At 38.8% G+C, this 19,622-nt stretch overlaps 3 protein-coding genes across 4 annotated transcripts in view; all 3 read left to right on the plus strand.

The window, feature by feature from the left end:
- Nucleotides 1-1,523, plus strand: part of LOC124267560 (protein mono-ADP-ribosyltransferase PARP14-like) — a 75,393-nt gene extending 73,870 nt beyond the window's left edge. For both annotated transcript variants that reach the window (XM_046702506.1, XM_046702507.1), the window contains exon 19: nucleotides 1,333-1,523. In XM_046702506.1, the coding sequence (XP_046558462.1) occupies nucleotides 1,333-1,514 (182 nt within the window). In that variant the 3' untranslated portion in view covers nucleotides 1,515-1,523. The remainder of the gene's footprint in view (nucleotides 1-1,332) is intronic.
- Nucleotides 1,523-9,511, plus strand: LOC124267561 (protein mono-ADP-ribosyltransferase PARP15-like). The gene is made up of 4 exons (XM_046702508.1): nucleotides 1,523-1,973; nucleotides 3,842-3,996; nucleotides 6,665-6,830; nucleotides 8,286-9,511. Exons 1-4 carry the CDS (start codon nucleotides 1,574-1,576, stop codon nucleotides 8,564-8,566), a joined length of 1,002 nt encoding a protein of 333 aa, XP_046558464.1. The 5' UTR covers nucleotides 1,523-1,573; the 3' UTR covers nucleotides 8,567-9,511.
- A 6,771-nt stretch (nucleotides 9,512-16,282) lies between these two features.
- LOC124267587 (extensin-2-like) lies at nucleotides 16,283-18,731 on the plus strand. Its single transcript, XM_046702542.1, has 2 exons — nucleotides 16,283-16,397; nucleotides 17,402-18,731. The coding sequence occupies exon 2, from the start codon at nucleotides 17,421-17,423 to the stop codon at nucleotides 18,729-18,731; it is 1,311 nt and encodes a 436-aa protein (XP_046558498.1). The 5' UTR covers nucleotides 16,283-16,397; nucleotides 17,402-17,420.
- The last annotated feature ends 891 nt before the right edge of the window (nucleotides 18,732-19,622 follow it).

The raw sequence follows: 19,622 nt of genomic DNA on the forward strand, positions 1-19,622 counted from the left end.
GGGAACTTCATTTTTAATTTATGATTGAAAAAATTGGGCCATATATATGGGAGTCAATCAATGTGGATATGATAATAATGAATGTTTTGAGAGTGCATCACCACTTGCACTTCCTTATGACCATAGTTGTTTGTACAGTAATCGCTCCTGAAAGATCATTGGTGTTATGACGTGATATTTGTGAATATGTACGATTTATATTTTCAAACAAAAAACGGCTAGAAACAATTACTAACAACTGTGTGATGCAAGATGATTGTCAAAAATGATTATCTACAGTGATTTATCGACCTTTATGAAAACTGTCAAAATCAAGAATGACACCCCATGCACATGTATGGGGCTACTGCGTTGTACACGTGCATATCATGCATTGTGTTTATTGGTGATGATAAAGAGAAATGGTGGTGCATTCATAAGATACCTGTCTTTGAGAAGTTTGTTTACGCTTATAATTCCTATCCAGATTGAAAGTTCAGGTTCCCCTACTTTTTTTTAAGAGTATATTTGAATTTGGCAAATGTTCCAGAGTGTGATGCATGTGTAGTCTGCAAGACAAATGTTTTAAGATGAAGTTTTGAAATGATAGAACGATGCAGTATAAAATCCAAAGATATCCAAGAATATGGCTTCAGTATGTATATTTAACTGTACACAAATAAACCATTATCAAATGCCTGAATGGGAAATAACAAATCCATTGAACTTGATATGAGTTTTGGACCCGTGAAGGTCCGGGTTAGAATGAACCTTCAGCAACCCATGCTTGTCGTAAGAGGTGACTAACGGGATCGGGTGGTCAGGCTCGCTGGCCTGGTTGACACATGTCATCGGTTCCCACTTGCGCAGATCGATGCTCATGCTGTTGATCACTGGATTGTCTGGTCAAGATTCCATTATTTACAGCCCGCCACCATATAGCTGGAATATTGCTGAGTGTGGCGTAAAACTGAACTCACTCACTCACTGATATGAGTTTTGGAGATCAGAATTTGCATGTACTACCTGTGCAAGATCATGTCTCAGTAAATGCAATTAACATTACAACTGTTTAAATGGAATATCCCTTTATACTACTAATAACACCAGTGAGTGATTGAGCTGGCTTTTATGCCACTTTCAGCAATATTCCAGCAATATCAAGACAGGGGACCCCAGCAATGGGCTTCACACATTGTGAGAAAGTTATGATAAACAAAAATTACATTTATTGACGTTTGAAATAATTTACCAAGTGATATGGTGGAAAGATGTTAGGCAAATGTTTGAGTGTATTAAATTATGTTTAATATGACAAAATAACTTATATTATTTCATGTTTTGTTCCACTAGAGTGGCAACATCATGTCAATGAGGACGTAGAGAGACGAATTTACTATTCCAAACAAATCCACCAGAAAAACTCTCTGCAACAGTCAGTTATGGCAACAAGTTATGCAATCTGCCTGGCAACACAAAAGAAACTTCTCACTTTGGCTTATTTCCAAACCAACAATGTTCTCACCCTTCAGTAATCTCTGGACATGAGAGCTTGGAAAATGCACCTGGCTCAGGTGGACAGTGGACAGCAGAAATGCATGAAACCAATCCAACATCATGTAACACAAAGCCTACACCACTAGAAGGGGCAACTTGGAATTCACAAACAGAAAACCACGGACATGACCATGAATCTTGGCTTGAAGGGAGTCATGACAGTTCTGCCAGAGGAAGTCTCAAGACGTGTATTCAGTCAGCAAACAAAATGAAATGGTACTTTCTGGATCCTGACTCAGAAGAGCTTGTAGCTTATGATGATGGAGTAAGTGAAGCCATTGAGCAGTCCTATCTCCAGGGGGGTAATGATCACAGACTACCTGTTGACGAGCAGTCGGAAACTCAGTTTATAGTCAACTTCAAAAGTATGGTGGAGTATGCTGACTATGACCCTAGTGACAAAGTAGAAGTTCTGAGAAGGGAGGAAATTGACACAGGTGAGTCACTTGGAATGATAGTATATATATATATAAGTCAACTAGATGTTATGAGATTGGCTGGGTTTCAGGTGCCTTCTCGGACATGTTCCCTCACCTGTATTCCCAAATGTGGAGTGGGGAGAGTAGAAAATAATTCTGCTTATTTTTAGTGGAATGTTTACAAGAAACAAATTCTACGTCTTCAAATGTCTACTTCATGTATGTCAAACAACAAGATCACATCTCTAAGGTAGTTGATATATTAAACATGTTCCTGATATTTAACATGATATATTAAACATGTTCCTGATATTTAACATGATATATTAAACATGTTCCTGATATTTAACATGATATATTAAACATGTTCCTGATATTTAACATGATATATTATACATGTTCCTGATATTTAACATGATATATTAAACATGTTCCTGATATTTAACATGATATATTAAACATGTTCCTGATATTTAACATGATATATTAAACATGTTCCTGATATTTAACATGATATATTATACATGTTCCTGATATTTAACATGATATATTAAACATGTCCCTTTGGAATTCATGTGGGAACATGAAGCACTTTGTTAATGCTAATTGTTAACTTGATGCATCTTCTAGGTAGATTAACACTTGTAATTTAGAAAGTTTGCCTCCTTCCTTTTCATCCAGATTGATTAAATCCTTTATAATTTCTGAATCTCCAGGTGTATTCATGCATTGTAAAGTGCAAGTTCATGTGGGGTTATCAATTTCCATATGATTTAGTTGCAAAGTTTCATTTATCAGTTTTCAAATGGTAGACAGGGTCACTAGAGAGTTTTGATAAAGCAGTATGTTTCTGTGAAAGTCCTTTATATGCAGAAAAGCTCTTTAAATTGTCACAAACAATAACCATGCCTGTCACTCAGACCCTCGACAGTAGAATTGTGATTTGGTATGTCAGTATTGCCCCAATGTTCTTATCTCGTTTTAGAATTATATGTACAGTTGAGCACCGTTGTCTTGATATTCATGGGACCTATTTTATTTCTTGCTTTACGGATCCGTCGGTCATATTTTTTCAAGAATAAGAAAAATAAAAATAAAAAAAATTCCCAGCTTGAAAAATAAAATCCTAATGTTAAGATATATGGAGCGAGACTTTGACTACACAAGGCAGTTTGTTGGACACTGAAACACCGGTATATGTTCTCAGAGAATATAAACTGAATTATCTAACAATCATCATTGTTAGATATCAGTGCTTCGGGCACCTCAGCGAGCGTGAACTTGCAAAACAATGCCTTTGAAAAACGCATGTGGGTTTTTGCTTTGACTGGTGATTTATTTTTTTATTTTTTTTCCCCTCCTGCCTTTAGGTTTTCTAGGGACAAAAATCTGTAAAACAAGAAATAAAATTGGTTTGGCCTTATGAAGGATTTTGCCGGGACCGAGAAGTTATATCAAGACAACCGAGATATCGAGTTATCAGAGTTCGACACAACGGTGCTCGACTGTATTTCTAGACTTGTATAATGCTGCCTGAGAAACTGACAACGGTATGATAATGTCTTCAAGGCACCGTATGAAAAGTCGGGTTGGCAACTTTAGATTTGCATGTGTCTTTTCAAATTATCACAAGAGTTGTGCCATGTCCATCTGAGGACCTGTGAGACATAGTTCTAGCATTCATTGACAGTGTACCATGTACTTTAACTTGTATGATCCTTTGGTAAAATTTTGGTAATTGTATGATCTTAACAACATGTTACGGTAAAAGACTATTCTGACTGATTTGGGGTGGATCATTTGAGATATGTGATGGTTTCAGCGCTTTGAGAATATGGTTGTCAACTGCCAAACAGCTGTAGATTTACATGTGTTTTGATATTTAGATACTGTGTCAGGAGAGGGCCTCCCAAGCACCTGGAGTCCTATGGAGAAAAGAGTAGATGCTGTGCTTTTCAAACTGACAGATCCAACAGTGTATGAAATGGTGAAGAAAAACATTAGAAGGTCATGTGGACATCTTGATGTGTCAGTTCTCAAGGTAACTTTTCACATTTCCCTTTTAGTACAAGTGAGATGGGGTGGCCTAGTGGTTAAAGCTTTGGCTCATCATGCCAAAGACCCAGGTTGATTCTCCACATGGGTACGATGTGTGAAGCTCCTTTTTGGTGTTCCCCGCCGCGATGTTGTTGGAATATTGCTAAAAGCAGGATAAAACCCAACTCACTCACTCACATGACATAGGATGTAGGTAGACTGGTTGGTATTCTCCCCAGGAGTTGAAAATAATAATTGGAAAGCATCCACTGGATGGGGACCACATTTTACCACATATTAGGAGATACAAGTATGTGAATACCAAGTGTGGTATATTGATGTATAATGATTATTGATGTAATTTAATATCTACTTAGACAATGCTTACTTCTATGTAAATAATATTTTGTCTATGTCGAGGATACTTTCATCTTTTTACTTCTACGTAGATTACACTTTTATCTATGTACAAAATACTTTCATCTGTGTAGAAAGATACATTCGTCTATGTTCATGATACGTGAATGTATGTATAGTATACTATACTATAGATATTATAACTATAAGCCATTGAGGAGAAGGTATCATCTAGTGTCAAATTATCGACTTGGCAACCATATTTTCTTGAGTAATTGCCAATAGTTCCCAGTCTGATTTACTCTGTCGTTATAAATATCATTTCAATAACCAGTAACTCTTCATTTGAATATATAATAGCTTTGTTAAATGAATATATTTGAAGTTGTTGGGTTTTTTATTTTAACACCAATATTTCGAAATAATTTCAGTTGAAACTATAGAAACTGCCAAATGAATACAAATAATCCACATGCTGCCAGACTACTAAATGAATCATATATATTTGTATAAACTATACACAAAGAACTTAATTAAGCACCCCCTGTATTTTTGCAATGAGAGGTTTTCAAAACTTACATAAAACTTTTCATGTCGACCACGATGGAAAAACATCAATTTTTCTGACCCGTATGACCCTTTGACTCATAAAAAAAAAAAAAAATGATTGGAATCCGTGTTGATTTTATGATGATAATTGCTCATTTTGTTATAAAAACACTGATTTCCATACAAAGCCATGTCTGTACAAGTATGGCCCTGGAATGTTTAATGTTGAATTTATTGGTACAAAATGTCATTTTGCGTGTCTTACATGATTCAATGTCAATACCGAGTGTAACCTTCATGTGACTGTATGACAGCCAGCACACTCCTCCTCATACCCCCTGTCAGACTCCTGATCCTCTGAAGGGGCTGTCTACGCCATTCCTGGTGTAAAGCAGCTGCCGTTTGGGCCAGGTTCTGTACATACAGGAGGATACCTTTGTTTCACACAACAACCAATCATGTCCCAGATATGCTTCAAAGGGTAAAGATCGGGGCTCATTCAATCATGAGATATGTCAGGGGGTGCTTAACTAAGTTCTTTGTGTATATATCCAACAGCTGGTTGAACTATGCCCTGCTGGAGTTGTAACATCACAAACACAATCATAATCACAGTCTCACTAGCGATACACTCACTTTTAATATCCTATATGCAGATGAAACTATCTTCTACATACAGTCTGTTTGAGACAAAATGATACCAATGTATTGCAATCTAACACAAAAACAAATAGACATAAAAGAATCAAACCCACACAGACTGCAATAAAAACAACAGACCAACTCTAGAAAACATTCACATAATTTTTGTAACAAAAATGAAAAAGTTGTTCAATAAACTGTCATCATTTATTTGTGCGCTTTCCCAGTTTGTTAGAAGGGCGCAGTGGCAACCAAAGGAACAGCGCAAAAAGCGAGATGCACATGCATTAGTGACGTCAGAGACGTGATTACTTCTGTTTGACAAAGTGAGAGAAAACGAAATTTTCTCCCGACGTAAAGTCTATAATTGAAAATATCTATGATTTCTTCAATGCTGAAAATGACAGGGGGAGACCCAAGTATGCAATTGATAAGTACATACAGCGCACTGCCTGTGCAGCTGGGGTACGTGGCATCTCGCCAGCTCAAATATTTGTTGAGACCCCGTTAACGCACGTGCACCTCGCTTTTCGCGCTATTCCTTTAGTTGCCACTGCACCCTTGTAACAAACTGGGAAAACGCACAAATAAATGATGACAGTTTCTTAAACAACTTTTTTATTTTTGTTACACAAATTATGCAACAAAAATTCTAGAGTTGGTTTGTTGTTTTTATTGCAGTCCACGTTGGTTTGATTCTTTTATGTCTATTTGTTTTTGTGTTAGATTGCAATACATCGGTGTCATTTTGTCTCAAACAAACTGTAAGTGTAAATATTATCAACATTAATGAAAGATCTCAGTATCTTCTACATATATATCTGTGTGGATGATAAAAAGAATTTAGACTGTGGCTCTAATACACATGTAAATGTTTCAGTGACCTTAGAGACTGATTATATTACTTGTTTATGTGAGTTTCCACAAATATGTTAAGCCAAGCAGAGTGCTGTGTTGTTAGTCCCGTGCCATGAGAGAAACCAGGTTAGAATTGGTCTTCAGCAACCCATGCTTATTCTCCCCTCCCCACCTGCCCAGCACAGCATTAAACAAAACCAAAACAAAATAGAATGTTTCTTTCAAGCGCTAAGACTATAGGCGATGTATTTTGTATAATTTGTCAGGTTGAGAGTGTACAGAATGAAGAATTACACAGAAGATACCTTGCAAAGAAGAATAGCGTAGCATCTCCTCATGAAATGAATTTGTGGTATCACTGCAACATGACTGACTCCATCAACCCCATCAGCAAATACGGCGTCAACCTCAACTTCTGCAGAAACCTGTCTGGTTGGTAGATGTAATACGTCAACTTAATCATACTTAGCTTGTATTATCTGAGGGTCATTTCAACCAAGCAAATATACCTTTAGTATAATAAGATAAGATCTTTTTGTTGATATTTCACTTTAAAGTCTTTATATTTATCAGCAAGCAAATATTTGTATCTTCCAAAACTAACAATTCATTGTGATGAGATCATCATGATTGTTTGAATCCCATGAAATCTGAATTTTGTGGTCCAGTTACAGCACAGTGTTGTTTGTTGTGATGTCACGTGTAAACAGTCGTGATGTCATCAGTTTACTGTGAATTTTGCCACTGAATAACCTTGTATGATAGAGCAGGTTTTGTGAAGTGTTTCATGTGTGGAATGAAAACTATGTGTAGTCATAGGCGATGCATAACGGTAGTATCAATGTCGTTGTCGCGCATATAACGTTACACATAGTGACAATAGCAGGAGACATAAACCGTAGTCATAGGTGACAGTAAGGTTACGATTGGGACGTCATCATGTTTTTTCTGTCATAGTTAGTTACAATAGTGTTTGACGTAAATGCATGATGGTTTCAGTGGGTAGATACATACTGAGCTACGTTGGGAAGGTTACAAAATTATATCAAATAGGGATGGTATCATCATGTGACAGTTTCTTTTAAATTGTGCACATTCCACCAAACTAATGCCATAATCAATGTTTTCAAATGCATACCAAAGTTGAATTCTGTGATTACTTCAAGAAGTTCCAGTCTGTATTCACCATCTTGCATCACTAAATCCAAACACACCTCAAACAGTGATTATTATCATCAGAAGCTCCTGTAGCATTTTCTGACTGAAACACACACTCACAGTTTACAAAACGTTCACATTGATTTATTTTTAGCATCAATGGTGTCATGATTTCTTTACAACTTCCATTTCAAGTGAATGATGTTGCTTCAACCACTATCCTGGAACTCTTGTAAAACTAAGGGACATAACTCCCGATGGACTATTTGAGATGGGTGACGGATGACAAAACCAACTCACCGCGTTATTATGGTTCATTCTAAATAATTAGGTCTGGTGTTTATTGGGATTGTGTTATGATTTGTGTGTGTATGTGTCAGGATTGAAATTGTATCAGTTGATGTTCAGCCTAAGAAGACAGAGCTTGATGTGAGCAAATTTACTATATAAAGTACTTTTTGTCTTACATATGGTCAGTAGCTATGTAAAACAATTATACACCTATGATTAAGTATCATGGTGGCCAAACCCTTTAATAAAAATGCTGTCATTGTGAGTTTAATTCTTATGTCTGGACTGCATGAAAATAGTTTGTCTTATATGTTATAGGAAAGTGGGATTTTCTGATCCTCCACAGATTTTGTTGTACTTTCCTGAATTTTATGATGGGCTTATCCATAAATCAAGTAAAATTCTTGAGTCGCTCATTCAGTCAACTCCTACTTTCAGAGCCTCTTGGTGAAGGAATCTACTTCTCCGACTCACAAATTGACCACACTGCCACAACATCCACCGATGGTTCTCAGTATGCCTTTCTCTGCTGTGTGTTGGTTGGTGTCTCTGCCAAAGGAAAACCTAACCTTCGAGATCCCCCGTCTCGACCATCTGATGACAATTCCTTCTATGACTCAGTGGTTGATACTGTTCACAATCCATCGACATATGTGATCTTCAGTGATGCCCAGGTCTACCCTGAATATCTTGTGACCTACAAAATCAACAAGGAATAGGAACAGTGTGGATACATCAGTATAGCTGAGTCAGAACATGAGTAAAACATGCGAACTCTTGACATGACCACAACAATATTATCGTCAAGAATTGTTCTCTGTACATAATGTGCACTGTATATTTGCTGTTGTTTTCAAACTTTGAAGGTAAACTTTGCTTCAATTAATGCTTTGAAATGTACATGGATATGCAAAACTTTACGAATGAGTGAGTTTAGTTTTACACTGCTTTTAGCAATATTCCAGCAATATCACGGCAGGAGACACCAGAAATGGGCCTCACCAAAACTTTAAGAGTACATACACATTTTCCCTTACATGATTGTTTTATATTATAATATAAGTGCTTCAAACCAAATTCCTATTATTATTGTTGTTATTAGTATTAGTAGTAGTACATTAGTATTATTTTTATTCAATTAGAATGCAAGCGTACATTGCCTCAGCTCCATTTAGGAAATTATGCTTTATGCTTCTTTGTACTTAAACAAACATGTCATGAACTTACGCGTGTTGATGCTGACATGCTCTTGCTGCAAACAACCATCTCTTCCATGTTGTAGGAAGACTCCTTGATGTACGTAAATTGGGGGGGGGGGGGGGTGTCATCATCACCCCCCGGACCATAACTTTTGAAGGATGTCTTAGTGGGATTTCTCCATGCAGGTTTTACTTTTAGCATGGACGTTCGGCCTGGTTTGTTGAATGAATACGAACATGAACTGTACAGTTCAGGATTCAGGACATGTCCTTTCTGCAGTATGATCGTTCAGTGGAACAATATGGCCTAAATTTGTTTCTGCCTGCCTTATGATTGTATACAGATTATCATGAATGGTATGCAGGTTGTAAAGATTATAATCAAATACAACATCCTGTTTCATTCTGTGGCAGATATTTTGTAAAATGTGGAGTTGTGTTACGTTTTGGTTATCTGATTGCACCCAAAATACAGCCATTTTTTCTGTTTGCTATTCAGCAGTATATACTGTTTTATGTGATGTTGTGTTTGTTATCCAGTGATATTGTTATGCTATTCAAGTTATTTTTTCTAAATATTGATTACATTTAAAGCAATATAAATTGTACTAAGGGACTTTACATTTTATGGCTAGGGGATGTAATGATGATTTAAAGGGGGAATCACCATTTTGTGATTTTTTTTTTTTGGGGGTCATCAATTATGTACATGGTTCCCAAATAATATAGTTTTTCTTTCAAAGTGTCGACAGATGCTGTTTTGGGCTCACCTGTATCTTTGATAACATTTTCACTTGTGTACTGTCTCTACAAACAGCTCATCTTAAACATTGAACAATACTGAATGCGTGATTGTTTATCACTGGAGTTATGTTTTGACATGTAAATCATGTATAACGTTTAAACATGTTTTAGATATTGCAGAGAAATTCATTCCATCGATAATTCAGATGATGTAGTCAGTAGATCCATCCTGACAAGTGCAGATGTATTGTGCCTAGCTTACTTGGTATTTGTTTGCTGAAAGAAAAATACAAGTATTTTCTACAGCATAAAAGAAAATTGCCTGCCTTTCTGCAACAAATTATTGTTGTGTTTGCTTCAAGTTGTTTTGTTTGACATGGTAAACATAGTTTATTAGCTATAAATATTTCCTTCACATGTATTTACTATAGTTGTGATATGTTTGATGAAAAAAGAAAGTCACCTCAAAATTAGGAACAACTGATAAGTTTGTTTGACAAAATTCCTGATTACCGTACTTTTGGAACGTCATGGCATAGATGATCTGTTGAATGAATAGTAACATGACCTGTTTGGCGTTTTTATATTTTTGTTACTTGTTCTGGATTTTAAATTTCGTTTGTGTTTTATGTAGTAATTTATGTTATAATTGGTGTTTTCATGCATTGTGTTTAAATTAGCATTTTAATTAATTTCATTTGTGAATTTTATTATATATACATTTGTTTTAGGTAAATAACTGAATAAGCTGTATTTCAGGAATTAATTATGAATATTTCTAACTGAAATAAACAGATGTGTTAAACATGTGATACTTTGGGATTAGATATACTTACAAAAAAAACTTGTTTTGTTTAATAGAGAATGTTATGATATTGCTAACTGACATGTGTTATTGTTGAACTTTGCTTTCCTCCAATGCTTTCCCTCTAGCCTTTCCTTTTATCCTTTTCTCCTATCCTTTCCCTCTATGCTGTGCTGTGCCTACTTCTATTCTTTCCCACTATCCTTTCCTTCTATCAGACCGCCTCCGTGGTGTAGTGGTTAGAGCGTCCGCCCGGAGAGCGGAGGTCGCGGGTTCGATCCCCGACCGCGTCATACCAAAAGACGTTAAAATATGGTATTTGTTGGTCCCTGTCTGGCGCTCGGCATTAATGGGTACAACAAGGACTGGTCGGCTCGGAGTCAGTATAATGTGTCTGAGTGGGGTATTCATGCTTCACTGTATCTCAGTGAGCTAGCACTATAAAACCAGGTTAAGTCTGGGCTAGTACAAGCAGCCGCACATACACACACACGCATGCACGTCGTCATATGAGCGAAATATTCTCAAGCACGACGTAAAACCCAATTTCACCTCACCTCACCTTTCCTTCTATCCTTTCTTCCTTTCACTTCCCTCTATCCTGTCCTGTGCTTTCCCTCTATCCTGTCCTTGCTTTCCATCTATCCTTTCCCTCTATCCAGTCCTGTGCTTTCCCTCTATCCTGTCCTTGCTTTCCATCTATCCTTTCCCTCTATCCTCCTATGCTTTCCTTCTATCCTTTCATCTGTCCTTTCCTCTATGCTTTCCTTCTGTGGATCTCTGCCATGGAAAAGCTGATTGCCTGATATAGTACATAGCCAAATATTCAATGTTTATTGAAATAGATTATAGCAAGACAAAACACACTGATTGTTGATGGTTTAAACTGAAAGAAGTGTCCAATAATGACACATTTTACTATATGATATAGCCTTTCATATCCAAAATCATTGGATTCTGGAACACAAAGTTGGTGAATGGATTTGAAATAAAAATGTTAATGGGGTGTTTTTGTACAGATGTTTATTGAAATAGATTATAGCAAGACAAAACACACTGATTGTTGAAGTTTTAAATTGAAAGAAGTGTCCTGTAATGACACATTTTACTATATGATATAGCCTTTCATAGCCAAAATCATTGGATTCTGGAACACAAAGTTGGTGAATGGATTTGAATTAAAAACGTTAATGGGGTGTTTTTGTACAGATGGTAGAACATGAAACACATGATCAGCATCATAGCACCTGGGTTATATGAGTAAAGAAATGAGGAAGACACAGGGATGAAGTCTGGACATGTTCATTCTACCCTACTTCACAATGAAAGAAAGTTTCCATTTTGAAAATTTCAAAATGGCCGCATTGAGAGTTATTATACTTTAGACAGGCCAAATAGAGATGTTTATGGCACCTGATTGTAGGAGGTCGAAAGTTGATGTAATGCTTCAGATTTTGTGACAGGATTGTTGCTGTCAATTTCTTTAGAATTATATACTGCAGTAACTTTGGTTGAATCCTTTGAAAGGTCAAGGTTATGGATAGTTCAGCAGAAGGAAAACCAAGTTATATGGATAGTCAACTTCTTTATTGCAATGAGTGCGACGTTTCAGTGTAGGTACTAACACTGTTATCAAGCAAGTGATACAAAGAGTTGCAACATGTATAATATATACATAGCTGCATAGCGTGTATATACAATTGACTAGGTTGATATACATTGGATTGCTAATTAGTGATTTGAGCAGTGTAGGTTGATGTACAGAGCGATAGTGATTAAAACAATATGCAGAATGAGTTTATACCATAGAAGAGTTGATGTACACTGAGATAGTAATTGTGAGTTGAAGAGAGTAGGTTGATGTACACATTTATTGGTTGTGTTTACAATACACAAAAGGGAGCAAAGAATCCAATTGGACGAGGTTGTGATAGGCTGAGGAGATAAAATAACCTTGATCCCGGTTCATGGTGGGGTTGAAGCGTTGGATTTTTATGGCTTCAAGAAGCTTCCTCATCTTGTAGTCTGATCGGTTGGTTTCCAGGATGTGGATGTTGTCCCAAAGGATGGCATGGTCAGGGTTGGCTTGGGTGTGGTCGGCTATGGCGGATTTGGAGTCTTTTATCTGGAATGAAGTTTTGTGTTCTTTAATTCGTAGTGGGAGAGGGCGGGACGTTTCACCTATGTAAGAGTCTCCACATTGACAATTGCTCTGGTAGACTACTCCTGTGGGGTCTTTTTTAGTTGTTGATGGGGGTTTGCCTGTGGCTTGGAGGAGGTTTTGGGTGGACTTGTCTTTCTGGAACAGAACGTCTATACCTGCTTGCTGCTGCAGTAGTGGTCTCATCTGGTGGCTGACTGCTGGGACATACAGGATACTTATTGCCGACGGGGTGGTGATTTATCTCTTGGGTTGAGGGTGGATCTGATGCCGTTGTTAACTAACTTCTGGGGGTACTTGTTATAATGGATGAAGACATGGCGGAGGAGGTTTAATTTTTAGTTCGATTTCTAGGGCTTCTGTTGTCGAGCAGATGTTCTTGGCTCTTCGGGTAAGGGTGAAATGATGCCTTTCTTAACCTGCAGAGGGTGATTGGAGGTGAAGTGGAGATATTGGTCGGTATGAGTGGGTTTCCTGTAGACAGTGGTGGAGAGCTTGTTTTCTTGCTTCTGCACCAGGACGTCGAGGAAAGGGAGTTTCTTATCAGATCCTTCTTCCATTGTGAACTGCATACGGGGATGTTGAGAATTGAGGTGGTCGAGGAGGTATTCAGGATTGGCGTCGGGGTTGAGGACTACAAAGGTGTCGTCTACTTCCCTGTACTAGCATATTAGAGTGATGGGGGATGTCAGCAGGGCCTTATCTTCAAATTCTGTCATGTATATCTCAGTGATGATAGGGGAGATAGGTGAACCCATGGGTAGCCCATGGGTTTGCTGAAAGATCTTGTCAGACCATGTAAAATAGGTTGACCTGATTTTCCCAGAAGTGTGTTAACAACATCAACCTACACTGCTCAAATCACTAATTAGCAATCCCATGTACATCAACCTAGTCAATTGTATATACACACTATGCAGCTATGTATATATTCTCCATGTTACAACTCTTTGTATCACTTGCTTGATAAGGGTGTTAGAACCTACACAGAATTAGCTCTCATTGCAATAAAGAAGTTGACTATCCATAGAACTTGGTTTTCCTTCATCTATACAACTTCTAAAATGCCTCTCATAGAAGATAGTTCTCAGAGTCGTAAATGATTCAGTGCTAAAACTGTGGCAAAGTCTATGTACTTTTCTCTATAACTGCTAGCGTTAAATGTGCAGGAAATTCAGTTAATGAAAATCCATACATGAGAATGTTGAGATCATTATCAAGCTTAACCCTTCCTAGCCCAAATATAATTCATAAAAGGTGAGCTTTTGTACCTTTAGTTCTTAATTTTAACATATTATGCTTAACTTAAATACATCACACTTTTATAGGTAACAACTTCTTTTTATTCTTTACAGGACGTTTCAGAGCTAATGCTTGCTCCTTCTTCAGGTGAATACTTAGTCAGTACAAAGAGTGAATATATATAGATAAAACATGTTTACACAATGCAAGGAGGGACAATGTACAAAGATAACAATATAATTACGTAGCCAACAATATAATCACGAAGCCAATAAGGTTGGATTAATGCATTAAGAAAACAATGTATTGTGTACACAAATGTGGGGGTGGAGTGATGTACAGAGTATACACTGGGAAGGTAAATGCCAGGATAACAGAACACAAGACCTCTGTAGAAAAATCTGACATGAAATCTGCCCTTTCGGAACACCTCATCAAAAATCCCGACCACCATATTTCCTGGCAACAAACCCAGATTCTACACACCAACATCAACTACTGGAAGAAGCGGAAACTTCAAGAAAACATTGAGATCAAGAGAAAGAAGCCAGCCATTAACCGGGACCAAGGCATTAACCTTCCCAGTGTATACTCTATTGTTCTATAAATCTCCTGGCGTCATCCGTTCATCGTTTTCTTTAATCCTATCCAATTGGTTTCCTATTGTGTTGTTATTCTTGTACATCACTCCACCCCCAAAGGAGTGTATTTGTGTACACAATACATTGTTTTCTTAATGCATTAATCCAACCTTATTGGCTTCGTGATTATATTGTTGGCTACGTAATTATATTGTTATCTTTGTACATTGTCCCTCCTTGCATTGTGTAAACATGTTTTATCTATATATATTCACTCTTTGTACTGACTCAGTATTCACCTGATGAAACAGCAAGAATTAGCTCTGAAACGTCCTGTAAAGAATAAAAAGAAGTTGTTATCCATAAAAGTGTCATGTATTCATGTTCGTCCAACTTCTAATTATAAATGCCTTTCAAAAACTTAATGCTTAACTTACAAAAAATTCCACTTGTCAAAGATTTAAGCATCACTATTTTCAAGACAATAAATATATTCCAGTCTTCCTGTGTTTGTCTATATGTTTGTCACTAACCATGGCATGCACTGGCCCGCTAGGTCGTGGCTAGTAAAAACCTAGTCGGGCCAGTAAATCTTCACAGTTACTGGCCCGACTGGCTAGTGAAATTTCATGGGGTCATTTTATAGATATATCACACTCTCCCGACTTGTTAAGTTATGACACACATTTACATAATGCAAGATTATGCCTGATTAAAATGTTCATTATATTATCAGCTAAATGATGAAATCCGTGTCTACATTCAAGTTTGGGGCAAGTAAATTGTTTTGTGGGCTAGTGACTTTCAGGCATAGGTGGCCCGACTGGCTAGCAAAATTTGGCAACTATTTTGCACACTGGCTACAAACAATACATTTTTTGCACCAGCTCCGATCTTTGATGTCTCCGCTTCACAACTTTTGAGCTGTAGTCAATTAAGCTATCCATCCATTGTTCAAAGTGCGCCATGCACTTGTTACAAAATTGTCTGACTTAAGAGGCACACTACTTCATCAACGCAATAATAATGTCTTCACAGACTGGTTTTGAATCACTAACACTCGAAAAACTGAAAATGTATGAGGGAATGTAGTTTTCCGAAATTTTATAAATGTTCCAGAAATATTAACAAGAGTGACACCAGAAACAAATTTCACACAAACCCTTTTATGAGGAATGAAACCTTGGTCCTCGGCGTGACCAGCGAATGCTGGTAAAAACTGAAAGTAATTTGAGAGAGAGAGAGTGTGTGTGTGTGTGTGTGTGTGTGTACTGTGATATCAATGTCTTTGATATCAGCATGTGATATTACGTAACGTGTCATCCGTTCAGCGAAACAATTCGTTCATTTCACTTAAGTGTTTGAGGGGTGGTGGAACCTTGTGGTTAAAGCCTTGGGTACAATGTGTGAAGCCCATATTTCTGGTGTCCCCCGCTGTGATGTTGCTGCAATATGGCTAAAGGTGGCGTACGGTAAAACTAAACTCAAGTGTTTTCGGATACACCTCGACATCAAGTTATGTCGACAACAAAATATTTCACTTTCGCGTAATTCCATCTATGGAAGGCTCAGAACTTACCAGTCAACCCTCTAATTACACCAATATTAATATCATAACATTGAAGCTGTGAATGACGACACACATGTGACCTCAAACACACACATACAATGTGGCTGGTCAAGGACAAAGTAGCGAACTTTCAACCGTGTCTACAAAACCGAAAGCGAAATTAAGATTTCTGGGAAAAGAGGTTTAGGACTAGCTCCAAGAAAAATGAACGCTGGTTGTGCAACATGTCAGGAAAATATCGCTCTGTGGTAAGAGTTGTGTGTACGATTCACCTGTGTTTATATTTTAATCAATTTGCTTAGTCGAAAATGATGTGGCACTGTGAACTATAGATATAGGTAATTATACGTGATATGTCCGAGATCGATCAGCAATTCTAGTCCTGTCACGCTCTCTGTGTATGGATCAAGGTTTGTATACAGCTCCTGAAAATATTACACTCATGTCACTAACTACCCTGGGGCGGTGGGGTAGCCTAATGGTTAAACCGTCCGCTCGTCACGCCGAAGACCCGAGTTCGATTCCCCACATGGGTACACTGTGTGAAGCCCATTTCCGGTGTCCCCCGCCGTGATGTTGCTGGAATATTGCTAAAGCGGCGTAAAACCATATTCACTCACTAACCACTTTGCCTACTACCGTAAGTTGAAGACTTGGGTAAGATCAACGCAAGTTGGTACGTTTTCTTTTGAGACAATTACTGTTTAAAAGCTTGCATTAGCCATGTGTTTATGAACCTGGAATTGATCTCATTAAACAAGATATTAATGAAATGTTATTTGTAACATAGCGTCGGATTTAGGACTATATGGTTTTTAAGTTGTCTCTTAAAAATGAGTTTCCTCAAACTCGATGTCATTGGACTTCAAATGCTGTCATGATAGCGAAAGTATCTGTAGGTTATGCTTGAGACGATCACGAATAGAGGCAAGGTACTTTGAGGTAGTAGTAGGCACGTTTTGCTAGAAAACGTATGAGAAAACATGGTGGTACGTGGGGCAGTGGCGTAGCCTAGTGGATAATGCGTTTGCTCGTCACGCAAAAGACGCGGGTTCGATTCCCAAAATGGTATTGCTGTAACATTGCTAAAGTGGCGTAAAGCTGCTGTTTTCGCAAGTTGTAAATTAAGAATAACTGTTGATATTTATGTACTTGTTTCCTACTTTTGAGAATATAACGAATATGCTTTTCGTATTCATATACAATTCAGCATCGATTCCTTTCCTCTTGACAGACTCTGTATTTCTTTTAGGTAACACAACTGATTTTCAATGATTGGTAACGAAGCAATAGAAGACAAAGGACACGGAGATGGTAGTAGTGAAACACATCCTAACAAGCAAGAAGAGTCGGAGCCTTATCGTCCACAAACCGACCCTGTCTCTCCTCCTCCTAGTGGGCAGCAGTGGTGTTATTGTGGCAGTGTTCCGCCACCCACCCACCCCTATGGTATCGTGTGTGTGCAGTATCATATCACTCCCACAATAGACAGTCAAACACGGTCTGATCATCCTGCTCATGGTGGACATCGAGCATCAACGGAAGACACAGGGCATCAAGGAACTGGTAGGGTCGAAATGCAACACGCCTTACAACCAATGCAGCCTAACCCTCCAGTGCCACAACCATGGGGTGGCTATCCTCACAGTGGGTATCTGCCAGTGCCACCGTTATGTCACTGTGGCAATCTACCACCACACCATCACCCTGGTGGTATGGTATATTTGCCATATCCCAACATACGTCTTGCAGACAATCGGTCAGCGCCTGACCACCCTACTCACGGTGGACAACATGCAGTATCAACAGAAGGCAAGGGATATCACGGAGCTGGTAAAGTCGAAATGCAGCACACCGGGCAACAGATGCAGCCTAACCCTCCAGTGCCACAGTCAGAGTATGGCTATCCTCACTGCGGATATCTGCCAGTGCCACCGTTCTGTTACTGTGGCAATATACCACCACATCATCATCCAAATGGTATGGTATATATGTCATATCCCAACAGGCCTCCTGCGGATTGTCAGTCAAGAACAGAGTACCCTACTCCTGATGCACAACTCCCATCAATAGAAGACAACGGGCACCATAGAGCTGGTAGAAGCCAAATGCAATTCGCCACACAACAAATGTTGCCTATTCCTCCAGTGCCACAACCATGGAGTGAAAGTCCTCACAGTGAGTATCTGCCAGTGCCATCGCTCTGTTACTGTGGCAACCTACCACCACACCATCATCCAAATGGTAGCGTGTATGTGCCATATCCCAACAGTCCTCCCGCAGGCAGTCAGTCAAGATCTCACCACCCTAATCATGGCGGACAAAATCCAGCATCCATGGAAGACAAAGGACATCAAGGAACTGGTAAAGTCGAAATGCATCACGCCTTGCAACAAATGCAGCCTAACCCTCCAGAGCCACATCCATGGAATGGCTACCCTCACTGTGGGCATCTGCCATTGCCGTTATGTTACTGTTGCAATATACCACCACATCATCACCCTGGTGGTATGGTATATTTGCCATATCCCAACATACGTCCTGCAGACAATCGCTCAACGCCTGACCACCCTGAAGCCTAACCCTGATGGACAACCATGGAGAGTATCAGTTGCCACCCTTTATGTTAGGCAACCTACCAGGGACATCAAGGAGATGTTACAATCTGCCAAATGGATCATACTACACAACCTATGAAGCCTAACCCCCTCCATTACCACAACCATGGAGGCTTATTCTCACAGCCATTGCCAGTGGGTATCTGCCATATGCCACCGTTATGTTACTGTGGCAAGACACTAGCCAAAACGAACACACCATCCTGATGGCATCGTGCAACGAGTTGCCATATTCTCACACCACCTCCTACAGACGGTCAACCTTTTTAATCTAACTATAAATCTGCACGTCTACGCAATGCACAGTGCTGTGAAATGATTTAGGCCACGCCAATTACGTCCCCTGAAAAGATTCAGTCACCCTTGTCCGAGCGGGGATGCTGGGTGCTCTTGTACAAAACAACCTTAGAGCTAAGGCTTATTGAGTTACGGTGACCTTAGCGCTAAGATCGCTTTGTACAACGGCACCCAGGTCGATGTGATCTCTCCTGCAGGATGAAGAGCTTTGCGAAATGTGAACAAGCTTTTATAGCTTTGAACGTGAAAATTATAATATGATTTCCCTTCATTCCTTCCTCGATGAGTCAGGTCTCTGTGTCTGGAGCGGTGGTAAAGCCTAGAGATTAACGCGTTCGCTCGTCACGGCGAAGACCAGGGTTCGATTCCCCACATGGGTACAATGTGTGAAGCCATTTCTGGTGTTTCCCGTCGCGATATTGCTGGAATATTGCTAAAGACGGCATAAAACCATGTTCACTCACTCACTCGCCGAAGACCCGGGTTCGACTCCCCACATGGGTACAATATGTGAAGCCCATTTCTGGTGCCCCCCGCCGTGATATTACTGGAATATTG

Source organism: Haliotis rubra, unplaced genomic scaffold (genome assembly GCF_003918875.1).
Source record: "Haliotis rubra isolate DU_JTF1 unplaced genomic scaffold, ASM391887v1 Scf132, whole genome shotgun sequence".
Lineage (NCBI taxonomy): Eukaryota > Metazoa > Mollusca > Gastropoda > Lepetellida > Haliotidae > Haliotis > Haliotis rubra.